Below are 20,621 nucleotides of genomic sequence, written 5' to 3'. Positions count from 1 at the left end.
ACTGCTATTCATACTGCTACTAACTTTACAAAAAATAATACCTGTGACAAAGAAGATGGATGCTTATGAATCTGATTATGCAAAAATGGCATAACAGGGTGTCAAATTTAATGCGGAACAACAGTTGTTGTGAAGTGATTTTAATCTCCTATTATGTGATATTAATGTATGCACATGCAAGCCAGTGCTGCTATCTCTTCAGACCTGGCCACTGTACACTTCCCAAAACAGGGGAAAAAAAAAGAATACTCTAATGGTAAAGAGTATTCTTTACCATTAGAGTACCATATCCCTTTTATAAAGACACTGGAGCAGATAAGCAAGTCAAAGACAGTCAAACAGGCCACGAAATTACCAGACGTTAGAAGGATTGCATAATTGGAAAAAATGGGAAAATGTGTAAATAGTGTTGCAACTTTTACAAAGAGTCAGTAAAAGTGACTGAGAGTTTAGTTAAACTGTATGAAGAAAGAGCAGAATTTCCTGGATGATACTGACATTTATTCTTTTGTTGTGGCCATAATGTGAAAACAACTAAACAGATCATGCGTGATAAAATGTACCGGGACCTCACAAAATGACCACTAGATGTCAGTCATGTCTTGACATGATGTGGAGTGCGTTTTCTCATGATCAGTTTTTTTTTTTTCAAACCCACATGACTGACACCTGACTAATGCTGTAAATGCTTTACTTAGCATAGAGACGGATGTTAAATGCTTCGAAGTCAAATCCCAGTTAGATACCAGTTTGGTCATGCACAATATTTTGAATCACGAGCAGTAATCCTTAATTTTTATATCAAGTTATTTGATTTTATTTTATTTTTTTGCATTTAATCTGCACTGCATCAAGTTATACTGTGAGTGAAATATTTCACACCCAGACAACTTTTATGCAATAAATATGTTATAATCGAATTTGATATTTCTTTCTGAAAACCTGACTACATTTAAGCACTATATATATATATACATATATATATATATATATATATATATATATATATTCCTCACATAAAATCAGGCATTTAAGCACGTAATGAAGCAACACTTTAGGTATGTATCAACATGAAACAAGTAAAAAAAGTTTTTTTTAAAAGTCTCTACACTGATTCCACGTTGTGAAAACATAACTTTATATTTTCTTTATACTTTTTTACACTTTTAAGTTATACATTGCAGAGCATTTCTCGAAACTAAATTTACACCAGTCTCCAGATTTTTGAAAAAACTGCTAAGTGTCGGAGACGGGGGGAGGATGGTGGTGCAGACAGAGAGACGGGGACGTTCAGAACTTTGCATTCAGCTCCACTGCTGCCAGTCAAGACCAGCATGCGTCATTATCAGACAGGGAGTGAGACCAAACCGCAAACATTTTAAAAGTAATACTATTTTAGCACAAGGACCCATCCTCGTACGCACCAGAGCATCAGCTGCCATCATCATCATCATCACCACTAGCACCACCGGGAGCTCGTCCCCTGATGCCCCGTCCGTCCGCTGATCCGCACTGCTGCTGCTAGGCGTCGGGGCGCGGAGAGGGGAGGGAAAGGAGGAGGAAGAGTGGATGAGGAGTAGGAAGGAGAGGAGTGGAGGGGGGCTCGGCCGGGCTGCCCTATATGGCTGTGGATGTGCTCTCTGCTAATATCGGCTTGAGAGGCACAGCATCGCGTTTCTGCCAGCAGTCAGTGGTGGCTTCCAGAGTCTAAGCAGGCTCCTTCACAGCCATGGCTGAGGGCGGAGAAGGGGAAGATGAGATCCAGTTCTTGAGAACTGTAAGTAAAGAAAATTTCCTCGGTGCGGACAGATAGAACCAATTCACATCATACACTTCACAGTCTCCTGTCGCCAATTAACGCATTCAGAGGCAGCAGACGGCTCGTGAATTAAAGAAATCTCTTATCCGAGGGGAATTATCAGGGAAGTTTTTGTTAACGCATTGCCGGTGGTTAACTTTGCTTTCGCATATGCATGATTAATGATTGTGGAAGTTGCCGCAGGTTGCACGCTGCACCCCGCGGCCACGGCGCACCTGTCGACGTGACTCTTTATGAGGCGAATCTCAATGAGACCCGTCTGCAGGTGCAAGGGCAAAAAAAAAAAAAGGTGAACACCATCATGTCGTTTAATAACGCATTCCCTGCTCATTTTCATCCACCCATCATCCCTTTTTGGATTTCTCGAGAAACATTGCCCACCCCCCCTCGCCCAACGCACACAATCAGTCGCTGCTGTTTTGACTTTGTATGGTTATATTCTTTTGCCTGGGGGAGAAGAGTTTCAATAAGTTGTGCTCACACGCAATCCACCCTCTGCGATTACTATTTTAGTTGTTTGACGCAGATTGCTTACGGTGTAGCTGCTCTGCGTGGTTATGCACAGCAGATATCCTTGTAAATGATATGACAGCTTGTATGTTGGTGTGGTGGGAAAAGCTATCGTAGCGGTTTGACCGCGCTCGTATTCTTATTATCTGTTGAAGCTTTGTGACCCTGGTGTTGCGTGAGCAATAATATGACTCCCACAACATGGACAGAAGCGATGGCTACAATTTTTTTTTATACTTCTTTATGAAGCTTTATTTTTTATTTATGTTTGAATCTCAGGAGGCATTTAGATGACTTTTTGCTGATTTGCACATTGGAAAGAGTTTTTCAGTTGTTGGATATATTGTAATTGGCCAATTTTCTAGTTATTGTTAATCTGTTGTCTAAATGAGAAATTTAATGAGATTATAAAGATCAGAAATACTCTTACTTGACATAAAAATTAACTGTTTTTGAAGTGGTACCAAAATGATTTACAGTACATGTTTTTGCTCAAGCAGCCACTGATTTCCATTCTTCTGTAATTCGTCACTGTTAATAATTCGTAGATTGACATCAAAGTTGCAGTGAATTGCAGAATGAGCTGCTATATTTAGCAAGTTAATGCTTGTTAGCTGTGACGTATTTCATAAGTCAGGCAAGTTTCAGACGTCTGCTGATAGATTTTAATTTTATACACAAATTAAAGGAAAGCAACAGGATGTCAGAGAAAGTGAAGCCTCTGTAGAAATACCCCTCCAGCCATTGTAATGTAATTCTTCCATAATGTTAGATGTGTTGTTGGAGACAAATTGGTTATAACTGCATCTATCCAGGAAGTTTAGCCGCTATAATAATCACTCACACCTCTAGACTCTTATTTTCAAAGAAGGAACTTGTAGTCATTTTCATTAGACCCTCTTTGGATCTTTTAGAATCTAGACAGTCAAGGATTGTGCTGAAACTGAGGGCTTGTTTTGAGACTTCATCCAGAGCCACAAATATTTGGATTATGCAGCTTTCATAGCTAGTAAGATCTTTTAAGTCGCATTGAGTTTAAGTGTTTAAGTTCGATGCCCCAGAGATGGTGATATATAAATGACCTCTGATCTATATGTCAGAGGTCTGTCTGATTGTGAGCAGTAGGCGGGACCTTGTTCTTAACAGCTCCCACTATTTGTGAAGCCTGTGATATGCTGACACATGCCTCTCAGTTTCTACTGTCACAATGGCATCCCAGTTATTTGATGACAACAGCGATTTGTGAGGGGGGCTTGTTATCAAACCTCTGTGGTGAGAGAAACGTGCCCCCACAGGAAGCCTTAAAATAAGAGCGCTAATTGAAATACACCCCATTACAAACTGTTGAACATTTAGGGATAAGCCTTTGCACGAGTGGTGTGTCTTTTGTGAAGGTAGCGGTCAAAAGTTTTTAAATGATTGTTGCCAACAAGTGACATTGTAGTATGGCTTTTGTTATGGATATGGAAGGAAAATAATTACCCGACCAAATATTTGGTAATTGCAGCTGCTATTTTAAGGAAAAACAAAACATAAGAAACAATGTAATTAAATGGCCAAATGTGCAAAGTGTCCAGCTTTGGATTCATCTTGTCAGATGGTAACAGAGGCCCAGACATTGTGATTTGCTTTAAGCATCAACGCTGCTGATGTGTAACTTTGAGAAAGCTGGCAGTCATGAGAGTTTCTCTGTCAAAGGTGAAGACAGCAGTTGCTTCTGAAACTTAATATTGTACCACCGAAGCTTACTCTCTGCTTTGATTCAGGGAGATGATTAATACTCCACCTTATGATACAATGAAATGATGCATTCATTGATTGAGACCAGGCTTTCTTTGAGCGTTTCATTTAGAATAAAAGTCATTGAGTTCATGACTTGGATCGGATTAAGGTTTATTCATTGACACTCCTCTGTTAACATATGTCAGTTAATCATTATTAAACTCTGGCCACTGGAAATACAAAAAAGGAGTATTTAGGCACTGATTTATGCATTTCGTTTCTCCTGAGAGCAGAGAGAGTTACAAGCAGTGTTTGTAGTAAATGACCAGACACATTATAAGCTAATCATTCTCCTAAAAGCCATAGTTTTAAAAACATAGTAAGTATGCAAGCTTGATAAATTAAGGATGTATTTTAGGATGAAAGAATAATGACCCAGGTCTAATAAAAGTAGGTTCCTTTTTTTCCTGGGTCTTTTACCACAATCATGTTTATAGTCTTCAAATTCATACTACCGTAAGAACATTTAGTGGAGTTTTTGCCTGAAAAATAAATAAGTTGGAATAATTAAACAACAAAATCTGCCAGAGAACATTATTTGTTCAGCCAGTGGCTGAAAACAAGAAGCCTGGTTTGTTTTGCTTCCAATCTGATTAAAATTTCCAACATTATCTCTGTAAAATGCAGCAGTGTCACATGAGAAAGCTTGACAGGAATAGCTACAGTATCAGTTGGGTTGGGTTTAACCTGTTCAGCTGCGGCTTTCTTTGTAGAAGTATTATTGGTATGTTTGCACTATACACACTTTAAAAATAAATAAATAATAAAACCTGTGTTGTCCAGGTGAGCTGCTGTTGCACTTTTTAAGCCAGGTGTTCAAGGCTTGCAGTCCACCAGTAGCTCCTCTGGGCTTATTTGGAGTTTATGTTGTTCTGGCAGCCTTCTGCATACCAAGGCGAGGACTTGAGGGGCTTAAATTTAGCCTTTTTAAAGATGATGCTTCCACAGCACATATAGCTTTGCTCGCCTGGCACTAAACTAAACCACACCAGGGGCAGTGCTTCAGCCGGGGACGCACAACACCAATGGCACTTTAACACCATTTTTATGGGGATAAAGTAGCATTTAGAAATCAAATGCTTAAACCACATAGTAATATACAGCTATTTCTGAAGCTTAGTGTGTCAAAGTAATGGACAGTGTCACTGTTCTTTCAGGTTTCAAATCAAACGTGTTGGTAGGTGCTGGTTGAAACATTTTGAGTAGATTTGCAGAAAATATGCACTGATCTTAGTCCAAGACTTAAAGCTAAATTCCTCAAAGGGGAAAAATAGTCTAAAACTAGGTTTAATCCAACTTAAAGTGAGTAAATAATTACCAGATTACATCTTGGAGGATCTCTTCATGTAGAGTAAGGGTAACTGTTTGTGGTGCTTAATGAGTGGGGTAGAGTGCACATAACATTTATTCTTTTTCTTTTTTTTCTAGAGTGGTTTTGCATCGACTCTTTAAGGTTAGGTATTTGAATATGAAAATCTGTTTCAGGCAACGTTAAAATTAAATCCTGTATTCTTGAAAATGTCATTTTAGTGCTCAGCAAAGATGAAAATGCAACAATATAATTTGCGTGTTTAATTTTCACACCTCTTTATGAATATTTTATGTATCTTAAAGTTAAAAAGGTATAATCTTTGAAGTTATAAGCTGCCATACTTTGGGAAATATTCAGATGTTTTGTCAATTTAAAAAGAAATTAAAATACAATGGTGCAATTTCATTCACCTTTTTTGCAAGCAGATGCAGTTTCTAACTGTTTCACTATGGAAATGCTTGCTGAATGTTTAATAAATTGCATTGTGTGTATGTATACCATTTAACTTTCCATTTTAATATTTGAATATCGTTTCTAAAACTATTTGAAAATAAAGTGTAAACAGCTTCTCCTGTTTCATGTAATATGGATACAGAATAATGGCGATTATTGCATTTTCTTTTTTTTAAATAACACACGTTAATGTGGAAATACAGGTGTGGCATTTCATTTTCTTTTTTTGTTTATTATGGTCCTGCATGGCTTCCATATCTGACAGTAAATGAAGTGTAATGCCGTTCAACGCTGATTTCGAGCTACTCACAAACTAAACTGGAGAAAAATGAGACCACATATTCTGTCTTGCTTGTCCCCATAACTAATAATGAATAATTTCACAGAGGCAGCTTTGCATTTATAGCAGACGACTAAATCTAGCATAGCCAGCAATACTGAAAAGTAATGGGCATGTTAAAATTTCCATATCATGATTCTGCAAGGATCCACTGAGCGTGTGAGAGCAAGACTTCATGCAGACATCTGTGCGCCTGCCAGTTTTTTGTGACCGCTCGGGATGTGTCCATAGAGACAAAGCACTACAATGCATGAACTATCCACTTCAAGCGGGCTTCAAAGAAATATAACAGGTCTGTCTACTCATACACAACAGAATAAGTGGCACTGCAGCCTGATTGAAGGATGGAGCATGTTCCATGTTGCACTAGTTGGCGCCCTTGCAAAGTTTGTCTCTCTAATAAGATATGGAGTGTTGTCCTGTAGCCTCAGGTGAACCTCCCTGAGCTTGATCTAAATTGAATAAGAAGGATTTCCTCTGTATTGATTGAACACGCTGTGATGGCAAAGCAACTGCGTGTTCTCTGGCAGGTCCAGTTCTTTACAGTCATCAGAACTGAAGGACAGCGAGGCTGCTGCCATCCTCGCCATTTACACAACCTTGATGTAATGGTCGTGCACTAACTCTTCTCCATGCTTTAGATTTCTACATGCAAAACTAGGGCTGTTTAACTGAACAATAAATGAATTGGTCACACAAGATGATATAGATATAAGCTCACGTGGAGTTGCATTAGCAGGAAAATGTCTGTCTTTCATTGTTCTTCTGTTTGCTAAAGCTAGTGATACCTAATCTTCTCATTATTCAGTTTCCAGCCATTTTAACTAGTGTTGAACAGCTTATGTAATGCCCATAAAACATGAAGGAGGGAGGGAAAGGCTCTTGTCTCTTAACCCAGTGTGAGGCTTTTGGGTATGCCTTCACCTGGAGACCTTATGTAAGTGTTCATTCCCAAAAAGCTGCATGTAAAAGTTTCATATTTTGTTTTTGCTTTTAAAACAGCTATGCCTTGTTTTGCTATCCCACAAAAATGCTGTCCCCATAAGATGTAACCAGTTAAATGAGCAAACATTATGCAGTCATAATCAATAATTATCTCTAAAGTCACTTTATAGAGCAACATAATTTCAACCTACATGCCTTGAGTTTCATATCCCAACCAGGAATCCAAGCAAATGTAGTCTGTGTCTTGGATAGACTGTTCAGTTTCAGCTTCAGACGTTGTGCAGCAAGTTGCTGTGGGGGTCCAGGTAGAGTCAGCATGCGAATCCCAGTAGGCGCAGCAGCAGCGTGAGCGGACTCTCAACCTAAATAATTGCCTTCATTAATCAACAGAGGACAGCAAAAGGTGCAGGCACCGAGCCTCTTAAAGTTTAAGTGTCTCTTAGGTCACGTAGTTCATTTTCAGTTAAGCGCAGCACAGTTTAGCTTTTTGTTACATCTTTGGCCACAATGGTGTTTCCTACAGGAGCCAGTTAGCATTTTAGGTAAAAGAGGATTAATTAAGGCTTCAGGAGGGTATTTTCTCTATTTTTTTTTTCCTTTTCCTTTTTCTCCAAACTACAAGAACCTACAAGAACACTTCATACAGTGACTGTTTTAGTTGTTTTGCATGAGAGATTTATATGCCCCCCCCCCCCTCGGCCTGGAGTGGAAGCAGCACTCAAGGTAGTAAGAGTGAACTAAAACAAGCCAATCTACCAAACAATAAACTGTACTTTACGATAAAACTCCTTTGAGATGAGCAGAGCTGCAGATTCAGATGGCAGTTAATTATTTTCTCTTTGCCATTTGACACAAGTTCTTTTTATAGGAGCTTTAAGTGTGCTGAGCATATAAGCATTTTTACAGGGACACCTTGGCATACAGTCAGTTGGGTGCCAAGTGCATTTTACAGTAATAATAAAGTTCAAGGACTCATTTCCACGTCATTTTAAATAAACAGAAATAGAAGTATTGTTTACATTACTGATCCCACCATTTAATAGCATTTTTAGATGTTCCACTGTTTTAGAAATAATTATTATGTTTGTCATGTCGCTAGTAATTCTCTCGTCATCGGTTTTTCAGTGAACTTCTATTTGTTGTGTGCATCCAGCCATGGCGGGTGCAGTGTAGAAATGACATCTTGCAGCAGGATGGATTTGGAATTCATGTCTAGCCTTTGTGCGGAGGGAGGTTTACCTTGTCTCAGACTGCTACTGATCTATGGCAAAACGCTTAAATGCTCAATGATTTTATCCTGTCACGTCTTCTATTGAGCCACAGCTGTCCAGTCTGTCAGAGGAATTAAAATTTGACCTTTGTGAAATGTGTTCTGAAGAAGCTGTATTTGCCCTAACATGTGTGAGGCTACAGTAGCATCAGAGCTAAAATTTGCATCAAATTTGACACACTCAGCGCTGACAGCATGTGGACTAATACACCTGATGCTATAGGCTAGGAGCTGAGTGCTTAGAGGGATAAAAGAAGGCTGAAGTCAGTCTCAGGTGAAAGTCTTCTCTTCCTGCTGGTTCTCAGTTCACGATCACACACATACACAATCTTCTCACAACCCACTACACTTTGCCTGTGTCCACTCTAGCTCATCAGACAGGATGATAGACCGAGAGACTCCCCAGTTCCATCTCAAGCCCCCCCCCCCCGCGCGCGATTTTTCAGCGCTTCTGCTGAGGTGGACGTCTCGGCCTTGCACGCATGGTGGCCTCTATTATTTGAAGCTGCTCTAAAGCAATATGCATACAAACTAAGCCAAGAAAATCCAATTTGTTATGAGGACACCATATAAATCTTGGGGTCTGTGATCCATGGCAGTGTACCGCTGGGCAAAACCTACCTGAATGCAGAATTTTATTTCTTTTTCTTTTTAAATATAGAGCTTAGATGTGTGGTGCATTATTCATTTTGAGCCATGATGTTATCTCAGGTATTCACACAAACTTGCATATGAACACCTACACATATAAAAGACTAATATACATCCAAGTTAAGCGTGACAGTGACTGTACAATATAAAATGCATCTTCAATGACAAATCGGTGTGTAGCTCCTGAGGCCTGCGAGATTCCTGTTTTGTTTTTTTTGTTTTTAAACATGTGCTGAAGACATGTTTCATTTAAAAAAAAAAAAAAAAAAAAAAAAGACTTTCCTCAAGGATTCTCCAAGACTGTCAGATAAGTTCAAACTATATTTTGTGATATTTTCTTAAGGGTTAGTTTTTTTTGTTTTGTTTTTTATGAAAATCCCCATGGCAGTAATTATAGATGACGACAACAAGAACAAAATAAATGATGTATTGATTATACATGACATCAGCGTTTCATTGTTTTGTACAAATGACAGAAGCTTAAATGAGTTTAATTGAGTATTATTTTACAAAAGTGCTTCAGTTTCCTCTGTAGTTTACTGAGTGTAAAAGCGATATTATAGAAGCGATTAAAATTAATCTTCCAGTCATGTCTTAAATCCAGACAGATCCGTTGTTTCTCTAGTGGAAAGAGAGAGATGGGGGAAAGTTTTCACCTTCAGCCACTTGAAGTGTTTGACAGATAAACTATAATGTTTTTCTTCTCTTTTTCACGGCTATGAATACTATTATAGATTTAAAACAATAAGCTCAGCATTATATGTAAAAACACCAAAAATGGATAGAGCACTCAAGCTTCAGACTTTGCTTTTTATACTCCTGTTACTATATCATGTTAGTGATATAGTAACAGGCACACAGCTTTGGCTGTGTAAACAGCTGCTCCACCCAGCTGCTGTTTAAACCCTCGGTTTGTGAGAGACAGCCAATCAGAAGAAAGTTGGCTTAATGAGAGGGTTGCGTTAAAGGTAGAGGATCTAAAGCAGATTATTACAGACAGATTGATTCATATCTTGTATATGACTCATACTCATAGTGGTTTACACATTTGATTGGCAAACAAAAGGTTCCTGCGGTGGGGGAACAAATCTTTTTGTTTTTGTTTGCATCAGGAAGGGCCTCTGGTCTAAAACATCTGTCGAGTCAAACATGCGGAGCTGCCTGCTGTGGACCCCTTGTGATAAGGGAGCAGCTGAAAGTAACTATATAATTACATCCAATATGGCACTTATGCATTCAAGAATTTAAAAAAATGACCTGGGCTTTCTATGAAGAGAATTTAAATTTATTTTATTTTATTTTATTTAAAAACTGGTATAATTGAATTGGAAACTATCTTGAATAAGTTGAATGCTGATTGGTTGTTTTTGCTGATTTTTGTTTCTGTACTTTGGGACTCGTTATTGTGCAGTATAACTCTTTCCTAATGTTGTGTCGGGCTGTAAAACTGAAACCCCATCTTGACCAGCTTTTCTTAAAAATAGCTGCTACCTGCAACAAAGGTTAAATATAAATGAAAAACAACACATTTGTCGAGTGTGAGAATTCCAGGGTTTTTTTTTTTTTTTTATAGACCAGTAGATGGTAGAGGAGAAAAAGGTGAAACTTAGAGTTAAATCAAAACCGACTGAGTTCAGGGCCCCGCTACACATTGTCAAGAGAAGTGAAATTAGACGAGTTACAGCAAGACTTGCCTGTCAAACAACAAGATGACTGAGAATTGACAGGAGGGCTGGAGCAGTAAGTGACTACACAGGAAGCATGACTGCAAAGGTCAATGTTTCTCCCTTATATTTAGGAAAAACACATTATGCTTTCTGTCAATATGAAATGTTAATAATTTACATAGCTAATAATTTACTGCTCAGCGACTATAAATTATTCTGTACTTTTTTTATGCTGAATGATTTTTGTTTGTGCTCTGAGGCTGAATGTGTGTTTTGTTAAGAGATTTATAAGTAAAGGGAGAAGGGAGGCTAGCTTTTGTTGTTAATGACTCAAAACATTGACTGACGGAGTGTAACAGCTACTGCTGCTCACACACAGACTTGTATAGATGATGAATTGTTATTCCAGGAGGGAGTGCTGTGGACTTCTGTGGAAGATTAAACATCTGGAATGAAAGGACATCTTTCTCCTTCTTGTACAATGCTGTCATTTATTTGTCTTTTGTTTTGTTTTTTAACAAAACACCTTAATTGTAATGAGTATGTTTTGCATGACAAGAATAAAGATTAAATAAATGTAAGATCAAATCAATAACTGGATTCCAGGTTTTATACTTGTGTGAGATTCAAGGATGGAGCGATTTCATGAATCTTAAAGCCAAATAGCTTTTCAGGTGTGAATGGTGTTATACCATCATGTTTTTTTTTTGTTTTGTTTTTTTGTTTGTTTGTTTTTGCTTTGTTTGAGTTGGGCGTACTGTAATTTGAGCATTTATATAATTTTAAAGATTTTTTTTTTACCTTAAGTATCAAGACAGTCAAGAATGAATTGGGCTTCAATTCATCATTTATTCCTTAAGATAGACCAACTAAAGACTGAGAAGCTACAGATATAACATTGCAGCTGACTGTTCTGCTAAAGTTCAGTTTGTCTCAAACAAAAATTGAGGCAGAGCAGAAAACAGGCTGTGGCCTAATCTGACGTACCTCGCCCATTAACCAGAAACACTGAGTCTTTGACTTGGGTCATTAGCTCTCATTCAGTGCAGAAGATTATTTCTACCTTCAGGGGCATCTTGGCTTTTGAAAAATGCTCATAAAGCTACAGTAAAATGTCAGATTACTAATTTATCAGGTTTTCAGTACTCCTGTCTTCTTCAAGTACTATTTCTCACTGCTACTACAGTCTGTCAGGCTTTTCTCTTATCATTTTCTTTTTACCCAAGGCACTTCAAGGTTATAAAAAAATTAACATAAGGTTGTGAGATTGTGAAAAATATCCTCACTTATAGTGAAGTTCTTGGAGTTGACTGATCAGTCATGAATGAATGAAATTTTTAGATCTGAAAAGCAGTTGTTTATGAAAAAATCTTGTTTTTCCATATCAGAAACTTAGATATCAGATCCATATCAGATGGGCATCAACATCAATGTATATCAAGCTTATCAGGTTGTAGTTCTCACACATCTACACTGTTTCTGCTTTGCTCTCCATGTTGTTAGCTAAGCTTCACTAAAAACTCGTAGCTCAATCTGTACTTAGCACCCTGCCTGACATTTATGAGAAACATGACTCCCGAGCAGACAGGGCAATTTTGACAGACTACCCACTGAGGCAGTGTGAACAAGGAGACGAATGTGCTGGGATTTCCTTGATTTCCTTACATTTCTAACCACCAAAGCCTGTCTGTGTTGATCTCCACTGAACGTGTGCAAAGCCTGCATATCAAAATAGAAACACTGAGGGATTGAACAGATTCACCTTTTCTCAAGTTCACATTGGTGGCAGCGCCGGGCGAGTTGTGGGAGTTTATTTGGTATGCTGGAGCACGGGGAGTTCTCGGGTGTCAGTCGGTGGATGCATCAGGCAGCGCACACACGCCCACCTGTTGCTGTCTGTTGAGCCAGGCTGGCTGTTCAGTTATTGAAGTAGAAGAAGAAAAAGAGTGTAGGAAATGCTGCAAGTCTGATAGAGAGTCAACACAGTTCCAGTGGTCATACAAGGAAATCTCTAACCAGTGTAAGAAACGATTTTGTATTCTTTAGATTGGAGATGTGTCAAACTCACAGGATTCAGAGGACGGGTGGGGTTGGTTTCGGTGAGGGCAGGGTCAAGTTCCCGCTCTACACTTGAAAGCTGAGGAATCAGCCACCCAACCCTCATTTACCTCCTCCTGCTACAGGACAGGGCCCTATACATAGTAATGATGCTGGTCTTTAGCTGTCTAGCAGATGGTCACGCTGTTTCTACAGGGATCACTTTGCCTTAGATTCACCAGATTCTCTGGCTTGGAATCAAGTCAAGAGTGCAGAGACAGACAGAAAGTGTCTTAAAGTGTCTTGGCTGTGGCCACACATGGCCATTTCATTACTTTTGGGAAACTGATCATAGAGATGGGATTTTTATGGGAGAAATTCACTCCTTACAGTGTCCCCTGTGGTTGTTTTTATTTAGAACCATCGTCCATTCTGCTCTTCCTCCTGTTGCTTCACACTGCTCAGATGACAGTTTGTCATCCAGTTTATGCAGATTCCTGATCTCAGTGCAACTCTGACCACTTCTGGTTCTAAAGCAACACTATCAAAGTGAAGCTGGCTCTGGAAGACACTGTGGTTGTCTGATTTTATTGATTTCAAATATGCACAAATCCGTAATAGTTGTCCAGTCTTCAGTGAAGGAGTTTCAACTTGTATTGCAACTTTTTCCTACTAACAAACAGAAAATTTCACTAAAAAGCCATCTGTGATTTGGTCATAGTCAAGTCACCCTAGGGTAAATATAGTATGCTGGTAATGGTGCCAGGCCCCATTACTTTCACAAGGCCACCAGAATTCCAAACAGCTGAAAAGAAAGAGCCGTATTTACTTGATTTTAAAGAGGTGACAAGTCTTGGGTCATCCTGTGGCCGTATTGAGTTTCTCCATCTGTAGCCTGTAAGAGCAAACTGTGTTTCCTCCATCACACTACTAGAAAGAAAGCTGCAGCATTGATTCTGAGGCAATACTGATGCTTTCTGCTATCAGTAATCACCTCCCTGAAGCCCACACTTGGATTGTGGGTTTTTAAAATGATGCCCATATGCGGTACTGTGCCAGTTTTACCACCTACTTATTTCACCATGACATTTCACTGGATTGTTTCACTTGGATCATATAGAACGACCAAAATATATTTTTAAAACCACAACTTTGTTTTTTTTTTTTAAATGCTTCTTAAAAATCCAATTGTTAGTTTCTTTATCCATTAGAATAGAATAGAATTCAACTTTATTGTCATTGCACATGCACAGGTACAGGGCAACGAAATGCAGTTTGCATCCATCCAGAAGTGCTTTAGTGATATAGATATATTACAATATATATTAGCAATAATATAGATATGTGAGTATATTACAGAAATGGGTCTCTTATGGTATGTTATAATGTACACGGTATGAAGTATGTTGTGAATATTCTATAACTATAAGTATGTACAGGCTGTAGTGAGTACAAGCTATGTACAGGATATGAACAGGATATAAATATGAAAAACTATACAGAATATGAAATAAATAACTTTACAGAATCTGGGATATACAGCTATACAGAAATGGGAACTATGGAAGTTGTAAACAGTTGTAGGATTAAAAATTATCGAATGTACAGAATGATTATTTACACAGAGCTATACAGTAGTGCAGTTAAGATAAGTGAGGGTGTAGATAGTTTCTACAGAGGCTATATAAAGTGCTAGTGGTTGTGAGTGGTGGTTCAGTCCATGTTATTATTGTGTTTGAGGGTACAGTTGTCCATTGTGGGTGTGTGTATGTTCAGTCCATGAGTTTAACGTGGGTCAGATGTCAGGAGGCAGAGTTCAGGAGTCTGACAGCTGTGGGGAAGAAGCTGTTCCGGTACCTGGTGGTCTTAGTCCGGAGGCTCCTGTGGCGCCTCCCAGAGGGCAGGAGGGTGAAGAGTCCATGTGATGGGTGACTGGGGTCTTTGATGATTTTCCCAGCCCTTTTCAGACACCGCTTCCTGTAGATGTCTTTTATGGCGATGCGCTGGGCAGTTTTCACGACCCTCTGCAACGCCTTCCGGTCCGAGGCAGAGCAGTTCCCATACCAGACTGTTATACAGTTGGTCAGGATGCTCTCGATGGTGCAGCGATAGAAGTTCACCAGGATGTCTGAGGACAGGTGGTTCTTCCTCAGAGTCTTCAAGAAGAAGAGGCGCTGGTGAGCCTTCTTGACCAGCTTGGAGCAGTTGGTCGTCCAGGTGAGATCCTCAGAGATGTGGACTCCCAGGAACTTGAAGCTGCTCACACGCTCCACAGCCGTCCCCTTAATGTGGATGGGTGGATGTGGGTCAGCATTCCTCCTGTAGTCCACGATGAGCTCCTTGGTCTTCTCGGTGTTAAGCAGCAGGTTGTTTCTGTCGCACCACTCATCCAGACGATCCACCTCCTCCCTGTAGGCGGCCTCATCGTTGTCACTGATGAGGCCAATCACCGTGGTGTCATCTGCAAACTTAATGATGGTGTTGGAACCATCAGCAGGTCTGCAGTCGTGGGTGAAGAGGGAGTAGAGGAAAGGGCTCATCACACAGCCTTGTGGTACACCGGTGTTCATTGTGATGGTAGATGAGCAGTGGTTATCCAGCCGGACATGTTGGGGGCGGTTGGTCAGGAAGTCCAGTAACCATTTGCAGATGAGGGAACTGATACCCAGGTCTGTCAGTTTCCTGATGAGTTGTGAGGGGTGGATTGTATTGAATGCTGAACTGAAGTCTATAAACAGCATTCTGGCGTAGGTGTTGTTGTTGTCCAGGTGTGAGAGGACAGAGTGCATTGCGATGGAGACTGCATCCTCTGTGCTCCTGTTCCGGCGGTATGCGAATTGGTGGGGGTCCAGGGTGGGGGGGAGACAGGATTTGAAGTGTGCTAGGACCAGTCGCTCTAAGCACTTAGTGATGATGGGGGTGAGTGCTACTGGGCGGTAATCATTGAGGCAAGATGGGTTGGAGTTTTTGGGTATCAGGACGATGGAGGTGGATTTGAAGCAGGCCGGTACCACAGCGTGGGCCAAGGACAGATTGAATATGTCTGTGAGCACTCCTGCAAGCTCCCCAGAACACGCTCTGAGAACACGCCCGGGGATGCCATCAGGGCCTGCAGCCTTGTGGACATTGATCCTGCTCAGCACCGCTCCTACATCGGTGGGAGAGAGAGTCATAGGTTAATTTCTGACATTGTTTTAGCTGTATTTCAGTAGTGGTGAGGCATTAGAAATTTGCTTTTCTTGTGTTTAAACTTAAAGTTGGTGAAATGTACTTGCTGCCACTTAAGGTCAACTAATCCAGTTGCTGCTCATGTGGATCAAAGCCTTCAGTAGGATTAAAGTCACTGGTCAGTCTTTCACAGGACCAGCAGCCAGAAGAGCGATGTTTGCCCTCATCAATATATATTGCACTGTGCAACAGTCTTGAACAACCCCTCATTTCTTTATGTTTTGCTTCCAAGGAGATAATTTATTGTATATTTTCCTTCTTCAAACTAGTCTTGAGCTTTTTGAAGGTCTTTAACCCTTTCATGCATGAATTATGACAACCTCAAGCAGGATTTTTTTCTTAAGTTTTTTTTTATTCATCTTTAGGCATGACAAAACTATTTTTGAACTTCATTTTTTAACATGTACTTTTCAGAGAGTTTCTTTTACATCCATTTAGGTGGACAACATATGTTTTGACTTATGAATTTGGTATTTCCAAGTATACCATCAACACTGACACAAATACAAGAAAACAGCCTTTGAATAGCTATCCACTGTAGTGACCACTATAAGTGAAAGGGTTAAAAAGTTGTTGTTGTTTTTTTTGGGGGGGGGGGGGGATTTTGGGTGTTTTTTTGTTTTTTTTGTTGTTTTTTTTGTAGCTGACCATTTTCAGAGGAGTTATTTTGTTGTTGTTCTTTTGTTTTTCTTAAGCTGTTTAACCCTAACCTATGAATCATTCATGCACAAAAATGCACCTAACTCAAGGGATGGACCAGTGTTGTTTACACATAACAGACAACTTGGCAAAGAACCAATTTTAAATCGTGTCCTTAGGCACTTTATCACAAAAATAAAATTTTTTTCCTTGAATCTTCAAAAAAATCTTCAAAGAAGCTATTTGGTTACATTTCAGCCAATGGTGCTGGAAATTCTCTCAATATTAATTGAAGTATGACTACAGAAAATAAATTCCAGGTTGTAATCCACCATAAGAAAAGCACATTAGTGGGAACAGTTTTGTTTTTTTAAGCATGACAAAGATCCCATATTTCCTATGCAATAACAGCTTATGTGGATAAACAAATACACAGCGGAAGAGTCTCAGTCATGGATTGGCCTCCTCAGAGCACAGACTTCAGCATTATTGAAGCAGTGTGGGATCACGTTCTCATGACAGGGAACAAATAAAAAGACTACTTAAATAAATTACAAAAAATATTGTCTAAGGGAGTTCAGACTGTGTTGAGGTTTAAGGACCAGATATTTATGTTCAAGCTTATTGGAATTGTTATTGCCTTATATACTGTATTTGCTGCTGATTGCTGTAGACTACCTGAAGAGCCTGTTCTAGCATTTGACACACTTTTTTCATGGTGGAAATTTGGAAGTAAAGACTCCTGGTATGCAACAACCGGTTTAATTGAACTGGATAACTTTTAAGAAACAGCCAGGTGAACCGTTCTCCTGTTCATTTTATTTATGTATGTTTTTTTTGTTTTTTTTAAAAAAAGGTAAGTAAACTGGCTCTGGCCATGTATTTAGTATGCAGACAGACTATTGATTCATGCAAATCCAGACCTATTACTCCATTGGGTCCATCTTTGATATATGAATACCTCCTATATGTATGTAAAGAGATTCCAAACCATCTAGTGAACCCTCACGTTACATGTAGATGCCAGAAAGAGTAAGACTAATATGAAACACAGCTTGACTTTGAACCTTTACAACCTTGTTTTAACATTTTACGTCTGCTTAAAACAATTGACAGATTTGTCATTAGAGAAAATAGCTCCTGAAAGACGCATGCTTTCAGTTGTTTCCAATTCATTTTTATTCATAAAGCAGTGTGAAATTACCGACTGGAGACAATTTTCTCCTACATTGTAGGATTTGTATGAGCTGAAATTGAATGCTTTATGCATCAAGATTATTCGGCAAATAAAAACCCCACTTAAATGATTTTCCATGCTAGGGCTTTTATTTTGCAGTCACACCAAATTCCCTATGATTTAGGCTCCAATGTGCCATTATTTGAAATATTGTTAGGGTCTGTTATCTTGCCTCCTGAGTCTGTGGCTGCTGTACAGCCTGTATCTAAATCTATTGAATTAATACTGCTGTGAAGGAGGTGGGAGCCAGAACCATGGCAACCATCAGCTCAGATTAGTGTGGGATGTGAGCTGGCAGGAGACATGCACACACCACACATACTATACACTTGCATACGCAAACAAATCAATATCTGTGCATGCCTTGCCAAATAGAGCCTGCCCGCTCTCCACTCTAACAGATACAGATGTTCATTTGTTGTACTGATTGAGTTGAGGTCTGTCTTTATTTCACAGCGATACCAGAATCTGTGTAAATGGTTTAGAAATGATATCACTTCAAACTGGTTGCCCTCAGTACTTGATTAATGTAGTTTATCTCCTTTTCTGCTGTTGAATTGAACAAAAGGGATGCTCTAATGTAGTAGTCATCGGCAAGCTCCCAAACCCCCAAAACAACTGGACACTGGATACTGGACATCGGGCTGGTACTACCAGACTTAATAACAAGGAATATCCATTCAAAGTCAGTAAGAACCTACTGTTTTGCAGGAGCAACAGTCAGCAACATAATTAACAAGATCCCAAGTTTGTTGGATGAACATCCCACGGCTACATGGTGTGTTCTAACATCAGCAATCAGAGCTACTGAAACAGACTTTTACACGTCTCTTTAACTTACGTGAATATTGTTGTGAAAATCTTTCTAAAATTCCTGTTTTGTTCCAGTGTTGGTTGATAGTGTTGGTCAGTTCTCCAGATTCCTCTGGAAATACTTTAAAACTTCATCTTTGAGAAACTTTTTCAAGGAAGTGATAAAGTTCTGTTTTTGAAAATCACTAAGAATTCAGATATTTGCAAGACTTTTAAATTGCAATTAATTTTAGCTGGACTATTTTATATACACTTGTTATCTAACGCTATAGAGGTTGCGTTAGATAACAAGTGTAGCTATAATATTAGAATTTTTTTTCTTTTACTTTGATAAGCCATAGGGAGGTCTGCAGTAAACTGGCCACCTTAAACCCAAAGAAATCTAAGACCATCTTTCTTTACCTTAATGCCTATAAATCATATTCTTAATTTAACAGCCGCTACAAGCTACTTTTTGACCTTCCCCAAGGGACCCGTTTCTCCTCCTAAGATGGACCAGGGATATTTCATTTGTTAAGCAAATGTTTAAGACACTGCACTGTGGAGCCACTTAAGACTCGGTACAGGCAAAAATCCAGAAGTGTTGAATCCTGCACAGGTGCTCCTACTCCATAAATGTGGTAATAGTGATTTGAATAATTACCCCCAATACCCCCAATCTCAAAACTGTCTTGCCAAGCCAAAAACAAAGAAAAAAACTCATTACTTATTATTGCCAATGAATAACTTTATGATAGAATTCAGCAAATTTCTTCCAAGGATTTCAGGTCAAGTCCATTTACTCTTTATACAGGTGTTCCACAGGGACCCATTCTGGGACCTTTCTTATTCACCCTCTACAAAAACAATATTATCTCTGCCACCCAAAACTGTAATGTATATTTCTATGCAGATGACACTGTTTTATTTGCCACTGGCTGTTGATCTGGCCATTGAAAATATACAATCTCCTTTTGAAGCTTTTCAGAAATCTTTTATCACACATGAACTTGTTTTAAACTCTGGGAAAACTAAGTGCTTGCCATTTATAAGGACCCCTGAAAGTATCCAGCCTGTAGAGGCTAGATGTTAGACTCTCTTTTAAAACTCATGTGGAACACCTATCAGGAAAATTAAAGACAAAGATTGTATTCTTATATAAAAAAAACAATTCTTTTTCTTTTTATTCACGAGTCTCAAGATCATTGTACATTTATCTACAATCCACAGTTTTGGCTGTGCTTGATTATGCTGGAATATGCTTCTAAATCCATCTAGAACCCTCTTGATTCTTTTGGCTATTGTTTGTTATAAAATATGTAGGTATGCTGTTCAAAATACTACCTCCTGCCCCTGCCTAACTGTCTGCAAGATATCTGGTTTTTATTTTGGGTGGATTAATTTAAGTACATTCTTGGCTTTAACCCTCCTTTTCTTCTGGCAGGACGATGAGGTGGTGCTCCAGAGTGTGGCCACCATCCAGAAGGAGCATCGTAAGTTCTGCCTGGCCGTCGAGGGACTTGGAAACCGTCTATGTTACCTGGAATCAACATCTGAAGCTAAGGTGAGGATGCCCAAAAGCTTTCTTTACTGTGCTACTGAAGAGCATAGCAAATCTGATGTTGTTTACATATGTTGATTGCATATTAAACTAAAATTCATAGCTACTTATATTCAGAGTTGCCTCCCAGTAGTTGACCTGTGCAATTGCCTTGTGATTGAAAGTGTTCGCCTACTTCAAACTGGTCTCCAACAGGAAAAAAAAATTTCAGTGTAGTTACTGGATTTTTCTTTCCACTGAAACGAGGCAGTTGAGGTCTCATTTTGACTGAGCCATCACGCAGGGCTGGAAACCAAGCAGCAACCCCCTGGAAAAATGTGTATTCCCTAGCCAGTTTCAATGCGGTGGCTGGAGGTTCCTGGTTATCGATATGTGAAA

The 20,621-nt window shown here is 39.3% G+C and overlaps 1 protein-coding gene across 4 annotated transcripts in view; it reads left to right on the top strand.

The window, feature by feature from the left end:
* Positions 1–1,623: 1,623 nt before the first annotated feature.
* The window catches only part of ryr3 (ryanodine receptor 3), a 114,640-nt gene continuing 95,642 nt past the window's right edge, over positions 1,624–20,621 (top strand). For all 4 annotated transcript variants that reach the window (XM_085248289.1, XM_085248288.1, XM_085248287.1 and 1 more), the window contains exons 1-2: positions 1,624–1,777; positions 20,127–20,246. In XM_085248289.1, coding sequence (XP_085104415.1) covers positions 1,730–1,777; positions 20,127–20,246 — 168 coding nt within the window. In that variant the 5' untranslated portion in view covers positions 1,624–1,729. The remainder of the gene's footprint in view (positions 1,778–20,126; positions 20,247–20,621) is intronic.

The sequence above is a fragment of the Mchenga conophoros genome, linkage group LG15, assembly GCF_057382185.1.
Source record: "Mchenga conophoros isolate Kocher_MC1m ecotype Shallow Benthic linkage group LG15, M_conophoros_male_GT1.1, whole genome shotgun sequence".
Lineage (NCBI taxonomy): Eukaryota > Metazoa > Chordata > Actinopteri > Cichliformes > Cichlidae > Mchenga > Mchenga conophoros.
The sequence above is the reverse complement of the archived record's forward strand: the minus strand, read 5'-3'. Positions and strand labels throughout refer to the sequence as shown.